This window comes from Pseudorasbora parva, chromosome 16 (genome assembly GCF_024679245.1).
Source record: "Pseudorasbora parva isolate DD20220531a chromosome 16, ASM2467924v1, whole genome shotgun sequence".
Lineage (NCBI taxonomy): Eukaryota > Metazoa > Chordata > Actinopteri > Cypriniformes > Gobionidae > Pseudorasbora > Pseudorasbora parva.
In genome coordinates this window covers 9,503,994-9,524,961 of record NC_090187.1, presented here as the reverse complement: position 1 = coordinate 9,524,961, position 20,968 = coordinate 9,503,994, and the positions used below count along the sequence as shown (strand labels likewise).

General features: G+C 46.9%; 1 protein-coding gene across 6 annotated transcripts; it reads right to left on the bottom strand.

The window, feature by feature from the left end:
- Positions 1 to 1,891: 1,891 nt before the first annotated feature.
- Positions 1,892 to 19,986, bottom strand: grk7b (G protein-coupled receptor kinase 7b). Of its 6 annotated transcripts, none has more exons than XM_067419336.1 (5): positions 19,387 to 19,986; positions 18,037 to 18,474; positions 15,180 to 15,451; positions 14,984 to 14,986; positions 1,892 to 2,347 (listed from the first exon to the last, which is right to left on the bottom strand). In XM_067419336.1, the coding sequence occupies exons 1-5, from the start codon at positions 19,984 to 19,986 to the stop codon at positions 2,005 to 2,007; spliced, it is 1,656 nt and encodes a 551-aa protein (XP_067275437.1). In that variant the 3' UTR covers positions 1,892 to 2,004. The 6 variants fall into 6 exon arrangements, with proteins under 6 accessions (XP_067275437.1, XP_067275436.1, XP_067275433.1 ...); XM_067419335.1 differs by lacking the exon at positions 14,984 to 14,986 and adding an exon at positions 13,270 to 13,272; XM_067419332.1 differs by lacking the exon at positions 14,984 to 14,986 and adding an exon at positions 11,104 to 11,112.
- Positions 19,987 to 20,968: the final 982 nt, after the last annotated feature.

The following is a 20,968-nucleotide window of genomic DNA, read 5'->3' as shown; positions in this document are numbered from 1 at the left end:
AATGTTTCGTTTGATCGATTCATAAAAAAATTTATCCACCCATCTCAAAACGATTACAATTTCATTCAGTTTGGGCATATTTATTACGATTGAGGTGTTTATATGGAGCATTTTCCTTCAGATTGGACTTTTAAACTGATTACAGTGCTCCAACGCACCGACAGTAAAAAAAAATTGCGCTACATGGCACTGTAAAATCCGGATAGTTTATTTATAGTTCGATTACGGATAATGCATATTCGAATATCGAATAAAAAGTGACAGCCTTGTCCGTCACTGGCTTGGAGGAACAGTCGCGTGCAGTCCTACATCACCGGACTAATTTGCCTAATCTTCTCGGAACTTTATCGCGGTCGAAACGCAGACAGCTGCAGGTCTGGGGGGGAGAAAAGTTCCTGGAAAAAAGTTCCTGGTACAAATTGTTCCGGGTAATTTTGGTGGAAACGGGGCTCTAGATAGTCAGTTTGCAGACTATTCTGGAATGATGGTCAACTATATGTGATTTTCGACGTGTTTAAAATAAACAATAAGCTTCAAATAATTATTAATTTATGTAAATATGCACTACTTTAACGACTAGACGAAAAAACGCGGCCCATGAAATCAAAATGGACAATTCTTATTTTTTATGGAACATTGCAGTATCTATTATAAATTATTTGTAAACGATGTTGCTGCAAGACGGAGGGACATTTTTATTATATAAAGATTATGAGGGCACATCAATTCTTTAAAATAATGATGAGCACTGATAAATCATTTGTAATAAATACAGCAATGTTCCATAAAAGCTGATGTCCCAATTTAAATTTAAGCCAAAACATCTTTTAAAATAGTCTAAAAGAGACCTAGACACATTCAGGAACACGTTTCAATAACGGAACGATCTGTGGGATGACGAAGAGCATAGCAGCATAAATATTCACATTTAATAATGTCAACCGTTGCCCATAATACAAACAGACTGGGCTTTTTCCCCCCCAATGAAACCACTGGCTATTTCAGTCGTTTCCTGTTAGCTGTGGACAAAACACTTGAGCATGTGGTACAGGGTGCAGTTTGAGAGGGTCTCTGCCAGGCCGGGCCGCACCCAGAGATTTCCACCCGCCTCAGGGGAGCTTGTTTATCACACAGCTGAGGTGTCATCCAGGAACGTGGAGGAGAAGGGCAAACATCTGCACCCTGTCCGAAACCGCAAGCCTCTCTTTCCCATGCCTTGCCTGACCCCATCCTTCATCATATTTCATTAATAATCCCCCATGACAAGAACAGGATTTATGATAATCTACTTATGAACATGGCTAAAATATTTAACAGCTCACATAAAATGTGTATTCCTTTGAAATGGATAAACTTTCTTCACCATGAATGGTTTATCAGTGCTGTTGCTCATCTAAATCGTTTTCCCGCCTAATAAAAAGCAGTCTCTTATTGTGAACAGTGACCTCTGCTGGTCATATGGCAGTCAGTAGAAAACTCGCAGAACTTTCCACTGAGCTCTGGTGTAGTTTTAATGGTTGGTTTATTACTAAAGGGAACTTATCACAACTGGCAAAGCAATTCACACAGACATAAAATACATTCAAATGTATTTTTTTAAAACACATTTAGAATTTCATCTGGCCATTTTTCAATCAGAAATCAAAATATAGACATGGTAAAAAAAACAAAAACACGCTGAAGTGAATAACACAGCATACAGAAAAAGTAAGAGACTAATAATGTCTCATGTCAAACAAGATGTACCCAGCAAAAATGCTAAAGTTCATGCATCAGTAAAGCATCAGTCACTGAGACCTGAAAAAAAATGTAGGTCAAAAAGTTTGAGACCACTTGTAAAAATAGTTCCCTAGAGAATTAATATTAATGTCAGATTTCTTTTTTTTTTTTTTAACAGCACAGCAACAGCACATGACTTTGCCAGTCCGCCAACCATCAGCAGGACATATACAATTCATAATCTTTCATACAAATGCTCAATAAAAGGACTTTGTTCTTATTTTGTCACAGAAGAGTGCAAGATTTAGATTTTTGCTCATCATTATCATCATCATCCAGTCCTGCTGACAATGTCTTCCTATTTGGGTCATTAAGCTCATCAAAGAGTCCACTGTCAATCATCTCCTGTTGCCATGTAATAGGCACAGCCCCTGTACTGAATTCCTTAAAAAACTTCTCATCATTGGCATCAAATTCAACCCCCTTAACCTCAGAGAAGACCCGGATATCACCTGTGTCTTTAGCATACACAACGTTGGGTTTGGGCACCCATGGAGGTGTGATAAGCCCCGCCTCCAGCCGAGGGATGTTGATAGATTTGAAGAACTCATGTTTCCGAGGGTCATCCCTGTGGGCAAAAAACAGTTTACAGTCACGAATATGGCTTATATGGATCATTTATGGTTATGGCATTAAGTTTACCCACAGTCAAGTCCACACTAATATTTTTTAATTTGAAAATTAATATGTTTTATTTCTTTTAGCCTTCCGTCCAAACTGTGAGGGCATTAAACAAGCTCTCCAAAGTGGATGCATTTGAAAGCGGTGTTTTCGTGTTGTAGTGTGGACTGTGACAATGGAGGTATTTGAAAACGATGACGCATGTTTAGTTGTGACGCAAATTGAACCAGTATATGTTCTGGTCAAATTGAACCAGTATATGAACCAGTATATGTTTATACCACTATTGCACTCTAAAAAATGCTGGGTTTAAAACAACCCAAGTTGAGTTGAAAATGGACAAACCCAGAAATTGGGTTGTTTGAACCCAGTGAATAGACCCATTCAAACAACCCAATTTCTGGGTATGTCCATTTTCAACCCAACCTGGGTTTTTTTTAACCCAGCATTTTTTGGTGTGTGTGCCTGTTATGTGCTATTCACTTTCACATTGTTGCTAAAATGTTACTTTGTGCACTTTTCATATCGCAATCCTGTAAAGATTACAGAAACTGTTCTCGCAAATGCTGTCTTGCGGCAAAACATGATAGCAGTTACGTTTTAGACCAAACTTATAATGGTGACTGAGAGCGACCTGATGCATCAGTGAATGGTGAGATATTTTTTGTTAAAATGATCCTGTCAAAAGAATTGCATATGTCTTGGTCCATCTTTATCAAGTGAGCTTTTATAAGGTTTTAAGCATGCAAAGTGCTGTGAATTTTGCGGTTTTTGATGTTTCAGTGTGGACGAGAAACTTGGACAAAAACGTTGTTTTCTTCAGTGCTTTGATGTATTTCCAAGTGAAACGGAATATTGAACAGAGGACAGGGTGTCACGGAACGGGGAATAAACAGACGGCAGGCAGAGAAGTGGGATCCAAATGCAGGGAAATTTAATAACCAAAACAATCAAAAATCAGGAACAAAATAACACTGAGCAAACGAAAAGAAAACACGGGGAACAGAGAACTGCGAAATACCTGCATAACAGCAAACAATGACCGACCGAGAACAACAGATTCACAGAGGTATAAATACACACCAGGGAACAAGGCTAATAAGATAACAAGGGAAGTGGTAAATGGGCAACACCTGGGAAAACTAATCAACATAAAAAACTACAAGAACTACAAACTACACAGGAAAGAGAACACAGAAAAATGCACAGATACCTTCAACATAAAAGTCCCACAGAGTGCCAGACACTGAACAGATGTGACATTACCCCCCCTCAAAGGAGTGGCTTCCAGACACTCCAGAACCAGTCACGGAGGGAGGTGAAGCGGTGGCGGAACAGGGGGAGGGATGGAGGGTCAGGAACGGACACTGAAAGCAGGATAGGACCTGGGGCGGATCGGGCGGGACTGGAGGGACAGGCCAGGGCAGCCCAAACAGTTCAGGAGGCCAGGGCGGCACAGGCTGGTCATAGGTCTGTGCATACAGCAGGCTCCTGGGCTGAGGCACAGACTGGTAGTTGGCTTGTGAATTCTCAGTGTTCTCTCTGTGAATACTCTGTGCTCGGGCCGGAGCCCTCTCCGGACTCTGTGCTCGGGCCGGAGCCCTCTCCGGACTCTGTGCTCGGGCCGGAGCCCTCTCCGGACTCTGTGCTCGGGCCGGAGCCCTCTCCGGACTCTGTGCTCGGGCCGGAGCCCTCTCCGGACTCTGTGCTCGGGCCGGAGCCCTCTCCGGACTCTGTGCTCGGGCCGGAGCCCTCTCCGGACTCTGTGCTCGGGCCGGAGCCCTCTCCGGACTCTGTGCTCGGGCCGGAGCCCTCTCCGGACTCTGTGCTCGGGCCGGAGCCCTCTCCGGACTCTGTGCTCGGGCCGGAGCCCTCTCCGGACTCTGTGCTCGGGCCGGAGCCCTCTCCGGACTCTGTGCTCGGGCCGGAGCCCTCTCCGGACTCTGTGCTCGGGCCGGAGCCCTCTCCGGACTCTGTGCTCGGGCCGGAGCCCTCTCCGGACTCTGTGCTCGGGCCGGAGCCCTCTCCGGACTCTGTGCTCGGGCCGGAGCCCTCTCCGGACTCTGTGCTCGGGCCGGAGCCCTCTCCGGACTCTGTGCTCGGGCCGGAGCCCTCTCCGGACTCTGTGCTCGGGCCGGAGCCCTCTCCGGACTCTGTGCTCGGGCCGGAGCCCTCTCCGGACTCTGTGCTCGGGCCGGAGCCCTCTCCGGACTCTGTGCTCGGGCCGGAGCCCTCTCCGGACTCTGTGCTCGGGCCGGAGCCCTCTCCGGACTCTGTGCTCGGGCCGGAGCCCTCTCCGGACTCTGTGCGCGGGCCGGAGCCCTCTCCGGACTCTGTGCGCGGGCCGGAGCCCTCTCCGGACTCTGTGCGCGGGCCGGAGCCCTCTCCGGACTCTGTGCGCGGGCCGGAGCCCTCTCCGGACTCTGTGCGCGGGCCGGAGCCCTCTCCGGACTCTGTGCGCGGGCCGGAGCCCTCTCCGGACTCTGTGCGCGGGCCGGAGCCCTCTCCGGACTCTGTACGCGGGCCGGAGCCCTCTCCGGACTCTGTGCGCGGGCCGGAGCCCTCTCCGGACTCTGTGCGCGGGCCGGAGCCCTCTCCGGACTCTGTGCGCGGGCCGGAGCCCTCTCCGGACTCTGTGCGCGGGCCGGAGCCCTCTCCGGACTCTGTGCGCGGGCCGGAGCCCTCTCCGGACTCTGTGCGCGGGCCGGAGCCCTCTCCGGACTCTGTGCGCGGGCCGGCCACGGCAAGGGAATGCACTTGGTCAGCTCAGGACACTCCTCCAAGACTACCGCAGGCTGCTCAGAAACAAGCCCTGAGTCCCCAGAGGAGATCCTGTGTTTCTCCCAAGCACGTAGTACCGCTGCCACAAAGAATCCCAGCACAGCCCTCCTGGCTGTGTCAGGACTCGGGATCTCCAGACTCGGGACCACCGGAACACGATCCACTGGCACAGAGACCACCGGAACTGGGACCACCGGCACAGGGTCCACCTGACCACGAACCACCCGAACTGGGACCACCGGCACAGGGACCCCTGGACTCAGGACCACTGGACTTGGGACCTCCTCCACCGAGACCCTGGCCACCGGGATCTCCGACTTGGTGAATCCCGCCATCCAGTCCCATAGCTTAAGAGCATGAGCCGCGTAGCTTTCCAAAGACCCATCAGAATCCCAGTCAGGCATGCATGACTGGAGGGGCTCTGACAATCCCCTCCGAAAGAGGATCATCAGGCATGCCTCGCCCATCTGAGTCAGACGAGCCAACCTGATGAACTCACACACAAAGTCCTTGGTGCTGAGCTCTCCTTGCTGGAGCCGCACTAATCTCCCCGCTGGATCCATAAGTGGGTCGGTCATTCTGTCACGGAACGGGGATTAAACAGACGGCAGGCAGAGAAGTGGGATCCAAATGCAGGGAAATTTAATAACCAAAACAATCAAAAATCAGGAACAAAATAACACTGAGCAAACGAAAAGAAAACACGGGGAACAGAGAACTGCGAAATACCTGCATAACAGCAAACAATGACCGACCGAGAACAACAGATTCACAGAGGTATAAATACACACCAGGGAACAAGGCTAATAAGATAACAAGGGAAGTGGTAAATGGGCAACACCTGGGAAAACTAATCAACATAAAAAACTACAAGAACTACAAACTACACAGGAAAGAGAACACAGAAAAATGCACAGATACCTTCAACATAAAAGTCCCACAGAGTGCCAGACACTGAACAGATGTGACACAGGGTTTTACCTCAGCGTTCCTCCTCTCCATCTCACGCTCATAGCAGACGAAAGGTTGGAGGGGAGTGGTTCCGCATTTTAAAACGCAAGCTGTCAAACCGACATCAGCTGAGAAGGAATGCCGTTTGCAGACCGGAAGTAACTTTTCAGATTTTCATTAAAGATTACCATGGCAAACAATTTTTGTTTGTGTATTGCACTGATTAATTGTTCACCCTAAGACCTTTAATATGTACTAACAAAGTAAATCAAAGTAGATCGATTTAGATTTCTTGAGGACTTTAATTAGGGTTGGAGTCACTCTGCAGGACAGTGGCCCTTTAGGAAATGAGTTTGGAAGCCCTGTATTAAAATGCCCCTATTATGTTTTGTCTCTGGGCCAATATTACCTAAAACTGTGATCTATTAATGCAGAATGTCTGTTGTTCCTACAATTCTGAGTAAAGATAAAGAATGGAGCAAGATTTGTTTTGCAAACTTCAATGTTAATAATAATAATTTGTTACATTTATATAGCGCTTTTCAAGGCACTCAAAGCACTTTACATTGAAGGGGGGAATCTCCTCAAACCACCCCCAATGTGCAGTACCTGGATGATGCAACGGCAGCCAGATTGCACCAGAATGCTCACCACACACCAGATGATTGGTGGAGAGGAGACCGAGTGATGAAGCCAATCAGGATATGGGGATTATTAGGAGGTCATTATGGACAGGGGCCAATGGGCAAATTTGGCCAGGATTTTTGGCCAAAGGAATTTCCCCCCCCCTCTTTTTCCGAAGGAAACCCTGGGATTTTTAACGACCACATAGAGTTGGACCTCGGTTTAACGTCTCATCTGAAGGACGGTGCTCTTTGACAGTACAGTGTCCCCATCACTATACTGGGGTGTTGGGACCCACACAGACCACAGGGTGAGCGCCCCCTGCTGGCCTCACTAACACCTCTACCAGCAGCTACCTGGTTTTTCCAGTTGGTCTCCCATCCAAGTACTGACCAGGCTCAGCCCTGCTTAGCTTCAGTGGGAAACCAGTCTTGGGCTACAGGGTGATATGGCTGCTGGCTCACATCCGTTACATCATTCACGTTAGTGCCAACGAATGCTAGCCTAGAAATCTAGACGCACCCTAGCGGCAGCAAATCTAATCTGCCGCAAGTATCTGCAACTCTCAATACAGTTCTGAGCTGTAAAAACCAAACTCTTGTCAGGCCAATCACATCGTGTATAGAGTCGGTGGGAGGGGGCTTAACATTGACGGCAGACTTGCGCTTGCGTGCAACTAGTTAACACAGAGGCTGTCGAACCGCGGTCTTTCGAATCAGCTTTGACCGCGACTCTGGAAGACTTGGAGTTAAACTTTTCTCTGAGAAAAGGACAAAGAACAGCACCAAAGTCATTCTTAAAAAGGGAAGATGTGTTCAGTGTTTTGCTTTCGCTTCACGTTGCTCTGTTGGGTTGTAGCACTTTCCTATTGCGTGCAGAGTGAGTTTGAAAGACGACCGTTTATCCCGCCCCTCAGATTGAGCCCTGGCAATGGTGAGTTTCCAGAACAAACATCTTGATGTTTGAGAGCTGCAACAATCACGTGATCTCTGTCTCGGAGGATGAAGTTCGTAGGACACTCAAACGTGTGGATGTTAGGAAAGCTGCTGGTCCGGATGGCGTTTCAGGTCATGTCCTGCGGTCCTGTGCTGATCAGCTCGCTGGACTCCCCACATCCATCTTCAATGAGTCCCTTGCTACATCTGTGGTCCCAACCTCATTCAAAAAATCCACCATCATCCCTGTCCCTAAGAACAGTAAACCCTCTTGCCTAAATGACTATCGCCCAGTGGCTCTCATGTCTTTAGTCATGAAGGTCTTTGAGAGACTCATCAAAAACAACATTTGCTCCTCCATCCCTGACACCTTGGACCCTCTTCAGTTCGCCTATCGTCCCAATAGATCGACTGAAGATGCCATCTCTCACGTCCTCCACTCCTCCCTCCCACACATCGACAGCAAGAATGGGAACTATGTAAGACTGCTATTTATTGACTATAGTTCAGCCTTTAACACCATAGTTCCCATTAAGCTAACTAACAAACTCCTGGATCTCGGACTGAACTCTTCTCTCTGTCACTGGATTGAAGATTTCCTCACTGGCAGACCTCATGTGGTGAGAGTAGGACAGTTCACCTCCACCTCCATCACCGTGAGTGTGGGAGCTCCACAGGGCTGTGTCCTCAGTCCCCTGCTCTACTCTCTCTACACGCATGACTGTTAGTCCACACACAGCTCCACATCTGTCATCAAGTTTGCGGATGATACTGTTGTCCTGGGCCTCATTTCCAACAACAATGAGACCGCATACCTGGACGAGGTGGAGCAACTGACATCATGGTGCCAAGTCAACTGTCTCCTTCTGAATGTGAACAAGACCAAAGAACTGATTGTGGACTTCAGGAAGAGACAGCAACAGTCATATTCCCCTCTCATGATCAGCGGGACACCAGTAGAGAGAGTGAGCAGCTTCAAATACCTGGGTGTGAACATCTCCGAGGACCTGACCTGGACTGCACATATCCAGTCTCAGGTGAAAAAGGCCAGGCAAAGACTGTACCACCTGCGCCAGCTGAGGAAATTCCGGGTCTCACCAGCTATCCTGAAAACTTTCTATTCAGGGGCGATAGAAAGTTTACTGACTCAGTGCATCACAGCGTGGTATGGTAACAGCACCAGTCACGACTGCAAAGCCCTGCAAAGAGTGGTGCGCTTGTCCGAGCGCATCTCAGGGTCAGCTCTCCCGTCTCTGCAGGACATCTACATCAAACGATACACACTCTCTTTGTGTTGCCTGCTTGGGAGCGCAGCATGCCCAGGCAGCCCTCGAGGGGGCTGCTTGCGAGCACTGTGAGCGTATGCCACTGAGAACGCTGCGCTCCCGCCGGGCACTCTTCGAGGAGGGTGCCTCGGCTCGTGTTCCCCGCGGCTCTGGTCCCGCTGCTGCCGAGGCAGAGCGGAGGCTGCAGTCGTGGGGTTCACAATTGGATGTTGCGGAGGGGTTTGAGACGGGCGCTGCCTTATCTCTGCCCTCACCCGCTCCATCCAGCGGTTCTTCTCGGGGCTTGGAAGCACGCATTGCGGTTTCTTCCCCCCCGAGAGAGCCGCCGGTGCTCCAACTATCCAGCTCCGAGGAGGTGGACGTTGAGAGCATCGCGACTGAAGATTCGCCACTTCAGTCCCCTGCGAGTGATGAGCTCGTTGAGGTTCTAACGCGAGCCGTGGCCAGATTAAATATTGACTGGCCCGTAGAGAGATCTGAGGCAGGAAAGAGACGATCTAGTAAATTAGATGAAAGATTCCTGCCCGCTCGCGCTTCAGAACCTCAGCGGCGGGGCCTGCCATTCTTCCATGATTTGCACACCGAGGTGGCAACATCATGGAGGAGACCGGCATCATACCGTGTGTTCAGCCCTCAGACTACGGTCTATAGCAACATCATGGGGCTGAAGCACTACGGTTATGGGGCGATGCCAAAGGTAGAAGAGACGCTTGCGAGCCATCTCTCGCCTTCCTCGGCATCGTCCCTAAAGGCCCCGACTTTGCCCACCAGACCATTGAAAACAACGTCGGCACTGGTGGGCAAAGCGTACTCGGCGGCAGGTCAGGCTGCTGCATGCCTTCACACCATGGCAATTATGCAGGCTTATCAGGCTGACCTGCTCAGGGATCTGGATGGACGCGATGAAGTGGGGGGTGACGTCATAAATGAGCTTAGAACAGCAGCCGATCTAACTCTCCGGGCCACCAAAGAGACGGCCAGATGTGTTGGCCGCTCGATGGCAGCATTGGTGGCTACGGAGAGACATTTATGGCTCAACCCCACCGAAATCAAAGAGAGGGAGAAGAGCTTTCTGCTCGACGCGCCGCTGTCTCCTGGTGGCCTCTTCGGTGACGCAGTACACACTGTCACCGAGAGGTTCCAGGAGTCAAAGAAACAAGCTGCGGCGCTAAAGCAGTTTCTCCCTCTCCGAGTCCAGGTCCCTGGGGCTGCCGCTGACATCAGGCAGCCCAAGCCGAGTACGAGCTCAGCTCACAGGGCACAACAAAAGCAGAGCGTCGCCGCTCGGGCTCCCCCTCAGCGCGGGGACGAGGGGCGGCGCTCTCAGACGAGGCCTTCGAGGGGCAGGGCTGATCTGCGGACAGTCCTGATCGCCAAGAAGGCCTCGTCGAAGCGTTCCTGACGCCAGAAGCGTCAGGACGCTGAGGGTGGTTCCCCCCGTAGGGAAACGGTGTCTACCCCTGCCTACGGTACCCGTTTCCCTGCGGCACCCTCGGGGGGCCGCGCTGCCAACCCCGCCGCAATGCCGGGGCGCAGTCGGTCTCCGCGGGCCACCCGAGGGTGGTCCGCACCCCCTTCGGGGGGTCCCCGAGCAGTCAAGTCAGTCGTTCCCTGCCGGTCCGCCGCTTCAGGGCACTGCATTTGTTGCTCGAAGAACACCAGAGGCCAGCCTCGAGAGGCTGGTTCCCTTAGTAGATTTTCTAGACGAATGGAAACGTCTATCAAATATATCTCATTGGGTCCTGCAGATAGTAGAAAAGGGGTATGCCATTCAATTCAGAAGTCGGCCACCTCCTTTCTGCGGTGTCCTACCTACAGAGGTGGGCCCGGAGCAGGCTCTGGTAATGGCACAGGAAGTAGAGACACTCCTGCAAAAAGGGGCTATAGAGAGGGTTTCCCCTCCCAGCAGGGAGTCTGGCTTTTACAGCCGTTACTTCATCGTGCCGAAGAAGGATGGGGGCTTACGCCCGATATTAGATCTGCGGCTATTGAATCGCTCGGTGGCCAAGCTCAAATTCAAGATGCTTACACTCAGACAGATTGTAGCGCAGGTCAGATCGGAGGATTGGTTTGTCACCATAGACCTCAAAGATGCGTATTTTCATGTCTCCATCCTTCCACATCACAGGAAGTTCCTGAGGTTTGCCTTCGGGGGAGAGGCATACCAATATCGTGTACTTCCCTTCGGTCTAGCACTGTCACCCCGCACGTTCACCAAGTGTGTGGATGCAGCTCTGGCGCCGCTGCGTCTTCAGGGCATCCGCATACTGAACTACATCGACGACTGGCTGATTCTAGCGAATACAGAGCAGATGGCGGTTCAGCATCGAGATGCTGTTCTCGCCCATATGTCGAAGCTGGGGTTGAGGCTGAACGCCAAGAAGAGTGTGCTTTCTCCGGCTCAGAGAACCACTTTTCTAGGTGTGAACTGGGACTCGATAATTATGCGGGCGCAATTATCGCCAACACGCATAGCGTCGATCCTGGCAGCCGCCAAAGAACAGAAGCTAGGCCGAGCCGTCACTGTGAAACAGTTCCAGAAACTGTTAGGTCTCATGGCAGCAGCGTCCAACGTGATACCTCTTGGCCTACTGTACATGAGGCCACTGCAGTGGTGGCTCAAAACACAAGGGTTCTCCCCGAGGGGAAATCCGCTCCGCACGATCAAAGTCACGCGGCGATGCCTACGTGCTCTGGTCATGTGGAAAAACCCGGGGTTTTTATCTCAGGGTCCCGTGTTGGGGGCTCATGTTCGTCGCGTAACGCTAACGACAGACGCCTCCCTCACGGGCTGGGGGGCGACCATGAGTGGTCGCTCATCCCAGGGTCTATGGCAGGAACATCAGCGGCACTGGCACATAAATCGGCTGGAGATGCTCGCAGTGTTTCTTGCATTGAAACAGTTCCTGCCCGACCTCAGGGGCCACCACGTACTAGTCAGAACAGACAACACGTCCGTGGTGGCCTATATAAATCACCAGGGGGGTCTGAGGTCTCGTCCGTTGGACAAATTGGCACATCGGATCCTCCTGTGGGCCCAAGGGAAATTGCTGTCAATCAAGGCAGTATATATCCCGGGGGCCCTAAACCAGGAAGCAGACAGCCTGTCGAGACAGGGGCCGAGGCCCGGGGAATGGAGACTCCACCCAGAGGTGGTGGAGCTCCTATGGAAGGTTTATGGGAAAGCAGAGATAGACCTGTTCGCTTCGGCGGAGAACTCTCACTGCCCGCGGTGGTTTTCTCTGACCCATCCGGCCCCGCTGGGGCTGGATGCCATGGTACAGGAGTGGCCGAGGCTGCCTCTGTACGCCTTCCCCCCGATTGTTCTGCTTCCAGGAGTTCTGGAGAGGGTACGCCGGGACGGGGCCCAGGTACTCCTAGTGGCCCCGAACTGGCCGACCCGAGTATGGTTTTCGGACCTGATATCTCTCCTGGAAGGCTCTCCGATGGAGATTCCGACCAGGAGGGATCTACTCTCTCAGGCGGGCGGGAGATTCCTGCACCCACGCCCGGAGATGTGGAAACTGTGGGCCTGGCCTCTGAGGGGGCTAGGCTCATAGAGGAGGGTCTCTCGGCCGAGGTCGTAGAGACCATCCTTCACTCCAGAGCTCCGTCCACGAGGAAGCTGTACGCTTTGAAATGGAGACTTTTCTCAGCTTGGTGCAGAGAACGCCAGTGGGATCCAGTTAACTGCCCGGTTGGTACAGTGCTGGAGTTCCTGCAGGAAAGGTTCTCTGCAGGGTTGACCCCCTCCACACTTAAGGTGTACGTGGCGGCCTTGGGTGCTGTCCACGTCCCTTGCAGTGGAGTGTCTTTGGGAAGACACCCTCTAATTACACGCTTCCTTCGTGGCACATTAAGGTTGAGGCCAGTTATGCACTCGAGGGTCCCGGCATGGGACTTGGCCATTGTTTTGAGGGGCTTGTCCGGACCTCCGTTCGAACCTCTGGAGGAGGTTTCGGATAAGTTCCTCACCCTGAAAACTATCTTCCTTTTGGCCATTTCATCTCTTAAAAGGATAGGAGATATTCAGTCCCTGTCAGTAGGGCCCTCATGTCTAGAGTTCGCGCCTGGGATGGTGAAAGCATTTCTGCATCCCAGGCCGGGTTATGTCCCCAAGGTTCCTACGAGCCCACGGGGCCCCATCACTCTACAAGCCTTCTGTCCTCCTCCATTCTTGACGTCAGACCAGGAAAGATTAAATCTGCTGTGTCCGGTGAGGGCACTGGATACTTATGTCCACAGAGCTGCCCTGTGGAGAAAAACTGAACAATTGTTTGTTTGCTTCGGACCCCCTAAGAAGGGGGCTCCTGTATCCAAGCAGAGGATGAGCAAGTGGGTGGCCGAGGCCATTTCACTTGCTTATGAAGCAACCGGGCAGCCATCTCCTTTGGCTGTCCGGGCACATTCTACCAGGGGTATGGCTGCTTCTAAAGCACTTTTGTCGGGGGCTTCCCTCCATGATATATGTAACGCGGCCGGATGGTCGTCTCCTTCTACCTTCGTCAGGTTCTACGAGCTAGACCTGGCATCTACAGTAGGGGCACAGGTTCTCTCGTAACCGTGTGCGCTTCGGTTTCACACATACGAGACACTTGGTCCTATGGCGATGTGGGTATAAGCGTTCTCACAGCGTTTCGACGCAGCTCGAGTTCCCCGAAAGGGAACGTCTCAGGTTACGTATGTAACCCTAGTTCCCTGAGGGAACGAGACGCTGCGTCGCTCTGCCATACTCCCGGCGTGTCCGTGATCACTTACTTCAGGCTTTATCAGAAGTTAGTTCCTGTTTGTTTTCACGGACGTTTTATAGCTTCCGGTCGATGACGTCATCACGCCGACGATCGATCTTTTTTCCGATGGAATGGTTCTACAGGCGCTTCACGACGCATTAACGCAGAGGCGTTCTCACAGCGTTTCGACGCAGCGTCTCGTTCCCTCAGGGAACTAGGGTTACATACGTAACCTGAGACGTTATGTTTTACTACACATGCTGTAAGTGGTAGACCAATCAAAACAGACTGGACCATCTGGCCAATCAGCAGAGCAGAGTAAGCTCATGGAAAGGAGGGATTTAGAGAAAATTATTCACCTGTTGAGTTGTTTGAGAATCATTCAAAAATACGATGTGCAATGTACATTATGAAAAACTTTAACTGTTTTTGACCTTTCATCCATGTAAACCTGTTGTAGGAGACCTCCAAAACTAAATTAGGAGCTTTTAAAATAGCATAATAGCAGCTTTTTAAATAAATAATTCGCCCCTATATACTCATATATATAGCATTATGCGATTACAAAACTGCATGTTGATATGCGTTTATATATATTTTTATATATAACCACTAAGCCCCCTATTTATCCCAGTATGAGTTTTTGAAGCCATGCAACAAACATCTAATCAAATTAGATCAAACATGGATCCAATATTGCAGGTTGGACATCGAATACATCAAAGGTCATTGGGTTTTGCAGGCCTTGTAACTAAACCCATTGAGTTTAAATCTGATGTGACACACCTGACAATGCCATGTTTGATTTGAGAGCTGAAGATTGTCAGTAAATAATAACTTCAATTTCAGTCTGTTCCCCACTCAAAACAATTACTTCAGAAGACTCAAAAGCGTCACATTGGCTTATTTTGATTCGATTTTATGGTATATTTTTGATAGATGTGACAGAAGCTGCATAAAGATTCTTCTTCTGTGTTCCATGGCAAAAATTGGATTTGGATTGCCATTAGGCTGAGTAAATAAAGATACATTTTTCACTTATGGGTGAAACTGTTCCTTTAACAGGATTCAAATAAAAATTTAATAGGTTGAAATAGTTTCAGCAACTGACATTGGTAATAGTATTATATGTTAAAATGTAATTTAAACCTATGAGCAATGAAGCTGGTATTAAATCTTTTGGTGTCTTCACCCACAGAATGAAAAAAGACTTAAAGCTATTTTGTTTTAACATTCATGCTTTGCTCCATCCAAACCCAGTGCTGAGGCTCCAAACCCACTGCTCTTACTTAGAAAGGCTGGCCTGTTTCTTCGATTTGCTGCCACACTGACTTAAATTTGCTGACAGAGTAAAACTTCTGCTCCTCTGTTGGCACGCGGAGGGCAGAGTTGGACTGACCATGTCCTAATAATGACCTAGAGTGGAAACAGTGCGTCCTCTTGCCATGAAACACAGAAACGCTGCCACTTACTTGCAGCCGAGGCGGTCTTCAATGTTCTTTTTCAGAAAAAGACTGATGATGTCCTTGGATGGAGCGTCAAAATTTTTGTGTTCAAATTTGCACTCGTCTTGTAGAGTTCTCCTTACTATCTCTTCTTTAGTAACCTTCTCTTTGTGATCTCTAAACGGCAGACGGCCGGCCACCATCTCATAGATACTACAGCCCAAGGCCCACCAGTCCACTGACGTACGATATGGTTCCTGCTTCAGGATCTCTGGCGCCATATACCCCTTAGTGCCAGCCTACGATGGAAAAGACAACAAGAGGGGTTATGAGGAAAACCATTCAGCCTTCTTGAATCCACCTGAAAAAGCATTCCAAATCATATTTAAAGACATCTATCCTGTTACAAACACTATGACCTTTTCTTCATCCTCATTAAAATACTATTTCAATCCTATTTTATTTAAAGAGAATCCAGAAACAAGTTACAGACACAATAACAGTCTCTTTGCATTTAACCTGGATATCCAGGGATATTAAAGTCCTTGTGCCAACTAAGATGGTAGCTTTGGGTAATACTGTGATTAGCATCATAAAGTCAAGGTTTTCTTTTTGGTAACCCTGGCTAAAATATTTGTTAATAATGAAATAGTCCAAAATGTCCTCATTTTGCCATTTGGAAAATTTAGTTAAGTTTTTTTTTAAGTATCAGAGTCAAAGTTGTACCTCAAGATACAGTTAATAGGATACTGAACATAGTAAAATTATTTGGTAGATTTAAATGTCTAATATAATAACATTGTAAAATAAAACATTTAATTTTAATGTCATAGGAATATCATAAAATTTTCATGAGACATCTCATGGTTGTCCTGCGAAAAACTGTCCATCCTTTTAAATTGTTACCTGGCTACAGCCCGAGACAGTGAGGCATTCCCGCAGCTCTACGTAGGACAAGTGGTTTGGAAAATGGTTGGATGCATTTCATGGGTTAATTATTTTATAATTATGTGTTATTTATAAGGTACACCAAAACTGAGTGATAGTACTTTATTAATGTTATCAAATCTAGTTATAAATTCCAAACTTATTATGACAGAATTTTGTGAAACAGAGGACAAAATGTTCTTGAATGTCCTACTACTTCTGATAAGATTTTGAAGTGTGATGGACATTACTGTCACATGAGGCCATGAAAGAGGTTTTGTGAATGCAGTTAAGTGACACATCTGATGCTGATAGGTCACATGGCAATGCAACATGCCAAATGTAGTATGTCCTGATTGCATTGATACTACACACATTCAAACTATATAGAACATCGCAACGTATGTACATTTGATTTTGGATGCAGCTACACTGTAAAAAATGATTTAAAAAATAAGTTACCTGGTTGCCTTAACATTTTGAGTTAACTGAAATTAAAAATGTGAGTTAATGAAATGAACTTTTGAAAATCGACAACCTTTATGCAAATATTATTAAAAGATTTTGTAAGCATATTGGGTAAGTGTGTGTGTTTCATTTGTGATTTTATTTGTGATGACGCAGTGAAACATGCCATTTGTGCTATTTTCATGATTTATCACATTTTTATGTGATTCAGATACAATAATATTTAGAGTTTCTATTTATTAAACACGTCCTTCATTGTATCAACTCAATTTTTTAATTTCAATGAACTTAAAATTTTAAGGCAACCAGGTTACTTACTTTTTAAGTTAAACCAACTATTTTTTTTTTTTTTTTTTTTTTTTTTTTTTGCAGTGTAACACATTTTCAAACTCTTTCTAATCAAGCACATCTTATCAGTTTGTTAATGGAGACTCCATAGATGGATGGGTCAGATAAAGGAGACATTCAGAATGTGTAATGCTGGTGTAAAGGAGGCCAGCTAGTAAGAGCTGTGCAGATAAACCTCACTGTCCCGACCTCAATGTGCACTAGCAAATGAGGGTAGAGGCTCTTTAGTGTGTTTGTTAGTATTCCCGTCTACCATGCCAGTTGATGCTGGTTCAAATCCTGCTCAAAATTGTGTTGATGGAGAGCCTCCAGGAACAGGGTTGGAAAATATTGCTTTAGGGCAGGTGTAGCCAACCCAGCTTCTGGACAGCTACCCTGGAGTACAGATCCAACTGCAATCAAACGCACCTGATCCAGTTAATCAAGGTGTTCAGGGTTACTGAAAATGACAAGCAGGGCTGTTGAAGCAGGGTTGGAAGTTGGAACTGAAGTCAACAGGAAGGTCGCTCTCCAGGAGCAACGTTGGCTATCCCTTCTGAAGGGTTAGTATCAATAAGTACTTTGCAAAGCTCTAACCACACATTTATGATTATTGGGACTTTTTAGGACTCAAGTGTTCAGCAGCTACCTTTTCAAGTGCCCATATATACTGTATGCATGGGGAGTTCAGTTCTCAAATTTTTCATCTACAAGCCCAGATTAACCACTAGTTTACCAACCTGATCACACATAAATGCGTATAAATAGTACGAGTGTGCAATGTCGTGGAATGTATATGCCAAAACTCATTTTGGCGTGCATATGATACGCTGTTTTTCGCGTGCATATGATACGCACTTTATGGCGTATATATGACACGCGCTTGGGTAGGTTTAGGGTGGTGGGGTGGGGGGTTCGTATGTATAATACGCCATAAAATGCGTATCATATGCACGCGAAAAACAGCGTGCCATAGACACGCTAAAATGAGTTTTGGCGTATACATTCCACGACATTGCACACTCGTACTATTTATACGCATTTTTGTGAGAATACCCTGAGTTTACACCTCCCCAGAAAAACAGTTTGTTGTTAAAAAGAACATTTTACATGAGGATACTTTTTTTTATTCATAAAAGCAGTCTTATCTTCCTGTCCTTACCTTCTGAGAGATAGTTTTCCCAATTGGTATTTCCACAGCTAGGCCAAGGTCTGACAACCTGCACTGGCCCTGACTGTCCAGTAGGACGTTCTCTGGCTTCATGTCACGGTAAACAATATTCATAGCATGTAGGTGGAGGATACCAGTTGTGATCTGAGCTGTGTAGTAAATGATTCGCTCCATCTCAATACCATTCTCTCCAATGTGATAAATGTGGTACTTCAGATCTCCTCCATTCATCAGAGTCATGACCAGACACAGGTGGGTCTTTGTGTCAAATGCGTAGGCCAGGTTCACCAGAAACAGGCTGTTCGCCTTCTCCAAGATTTTTTTCTCCAGTAGAGCCATCTTTTGCCCACCTTTTTTCTTCAGGCGTTTCTTGTCCAGCTTCTTGCAGGCATACATCTGACCTGTATTTTTTACCTGAACAGCACACACCTGCACAGAGAGAGGTTTTAAAGCACATTAAAAGAGAAATATTGCTGTTTTTGAAATTGGATGATGGACTAGATATGGGCTGAATTCTAAAATAATAATAATAATAAAAATAAAATAAATAATAGTAATAATAATAATAATAATGCTGTAAAACAGAATATGTGGCAGCAAGAATACACACCACAGGTAAGATTGGTGACAGTAGACATGCCAGCTTGAAACTAATAAAGCAATGCAATTCAACATTCTGTGAAATCAACCTAACTTAGCTTACTTAACTGTATCTGCATATTGAACTGGGATAGGAGATTTTGCAACATAGTCATCATGACAACAAGCAGAAGCAGATGTATATCCAAATGAAACATCTTCTCGAACAAGAAAAAAATGTTAGGCAGGACTTGACATTCCAAACAAGCATGAATTTCTTTTTTCTGCTGAACACAAAGGAAGATATTTGGAAGAATGTTTGTATATAAGAAGATTTTGAGCCCTATTGACTACCTTAGTATTTTTCCCTTACTATGGTAGTCAATGGGGCTCAATATCTGCTTATATACAAACATTCTTCCAAATGTACTCTGGGTTCGGACCGAAGTCCGATGCTCGAAGCCCTCCCCCCCCCGGACAGCACTCTATAAATTATATGTAAATGTGAACTTGTGAAATTGTATAATGAAAGGTAATAGTTTCATTATAAACAAGAATTTAATAACAAACATTCATAAGACTTGATATACTATACTTTAACTAGAATTAAACTGAACATTTGCTATCAAATTATACAATCTGTCAAGTGGGTTGATACCCAAACCTGCAGCTAAAGCAGAATTTTTGTTGTTGTTGTTGTTGTGTTTGTCATATTTCATCTGTAGATTTGTTTGTGACAAGGTAAGATGTGCAGAAACTCACCTCTCCAAATCCTCCTTTCCCCAAAGTCCTGAACTCAAAGAAGTATTTATCAGAGATGGGCTGCTTCTCAAATTCCTTCCACTGCACAAACCTCTCAAAGAACGGACTAGTCTGATACTCATCGAAAGGTTTTCCTCTCAGAAACTCTTGCGTGGCTTCTTTCACCTGTCCCATCATCACCTCCTCAAAGTCATTCTCAGAGACGCTGTTACACTTCTCCGCCATGTCCTCTGTCAGATAAGCCAGGAAACTTTTGGAGTCAGCTTTGCAGAATTTGTTAATGATATTCTGCCTGGCTTTTTCTTTAGTACCTGCCTCTGCCAAATTCCAGTCATTCAACTCCTCCAGGAATTCTGCAGCGGCAAGATATTCTGGATTGGAGGCTAAGAGGAACTGTCGGAAGCATGTTTTCCCAATGGGCTGCTGTTCACAGATGTCCTTAAAGTCTTTGGGAATAGCTCCATGCACCTCTGTACAGTTTTCAAGATGGGGAAGAATTAGGCTACGTCTTCTTTTCCTCATCTCCTTGTCATCTACACTCCGTGCTTTCAGGTAGGCTGTGTTGGCCACCAGGTTGTCCAGTCCACCCATATCACACATGGCTGTGGCGAGGTGAAGGGTCAAATATGTGATGCTGAAAGTAACAATGAATATGGACAGAAATGTAGTCAGCACAATGGAAAGCTCTGATACACTGATGAGTTAAAAACAATGAGGCTTCAGTGCCTCAAGCCTGAATTTTCCCTGTGCCACTCATGTAATTGCTCAGTCAGAATTAAAAACCTCAATGGGGATTTTCTCTTAAGTAAGTGTCTTTGTATGCTAATTCGCGGATACTGCTCACGGAAGGAACTTATGCCGTACCGAACTTAAGAGGCTTTGTACTATGTTTAGCAACAATGCTAAGGGATAGACAATGCAATTGTTGCCTATGACGCGCATAGTTCTCTACTGTCTCTACAAGAAAATACATAGAACTAGGTGGATTTCTGAAGAAAATGTGAGTGGTGCTTGCCCGTGCAAAATGTGCTGCTTTAATGGTAAAGGGGTTCTCATTTTTATAAATCATGCCCCACTTTATTTTTTTTTCCTCTGCTGACCTCCCCACACTTTGAGAACCTCTGTTAAAGAGTTAGGTCACCTAAAAATGACGATTCTGTCGTTTATGAATCACTCACCCTCATGTTGTTCCAATCCTGTTTATTCATCTTCTGAACTTTCTGATCTTTTTGATTAAATCTGAGAGCTTTCTTTACCTCCATTGACAGGTACCACATTGACTCTTCAAAAAGTTCATAAAGAGATCGTAAAACGAATCCATATGAATTGTGGTTTATTTCAAATTTTCTGAAGAGAGACATGATCGCTTTATATGATGAACAGATTAAAAATTCATCAATGCACACATACGTTTTTTGGTAAACAGATGCTTAAGCATGCTTGCTTGACGTGCAAAAACGAATTAGGTTCATTCTCATGTTATGCAGCATATTTAAGCTTCCACAAGAACCGGTGATGTTGATTCTCATGTAACGTAGCACGTTTGAGCTTCCACAAGAACCAATGAGGTTTATTCTCGTGT

Excerpts from the sequence above, each read along its gene's own strand:
- grk7b (XM_067419331.1), bottom strand. The coding sequence starts at position 19,986 with ATGTGTGATATGGGTGGACTGGACAACCTGGTGGCCAACACAGCCTAC. Across the intron at positions 18,475-19,386 it reads GGAAAGGAGGATTTGGAGAG|GTGTGTGCTGTTCAGGTAAA; the intron begins GTGAGTTTCTGC and ends CTCTCTGTGCAG. Across the intron at positions 15,452-18,036 it reads GGAAAACTATCTCTCAGAAG|GCTGGCACTAAGGGGTATAT; the intron begins GTAAGGACAGGA and ends TTTCCATCGTAG.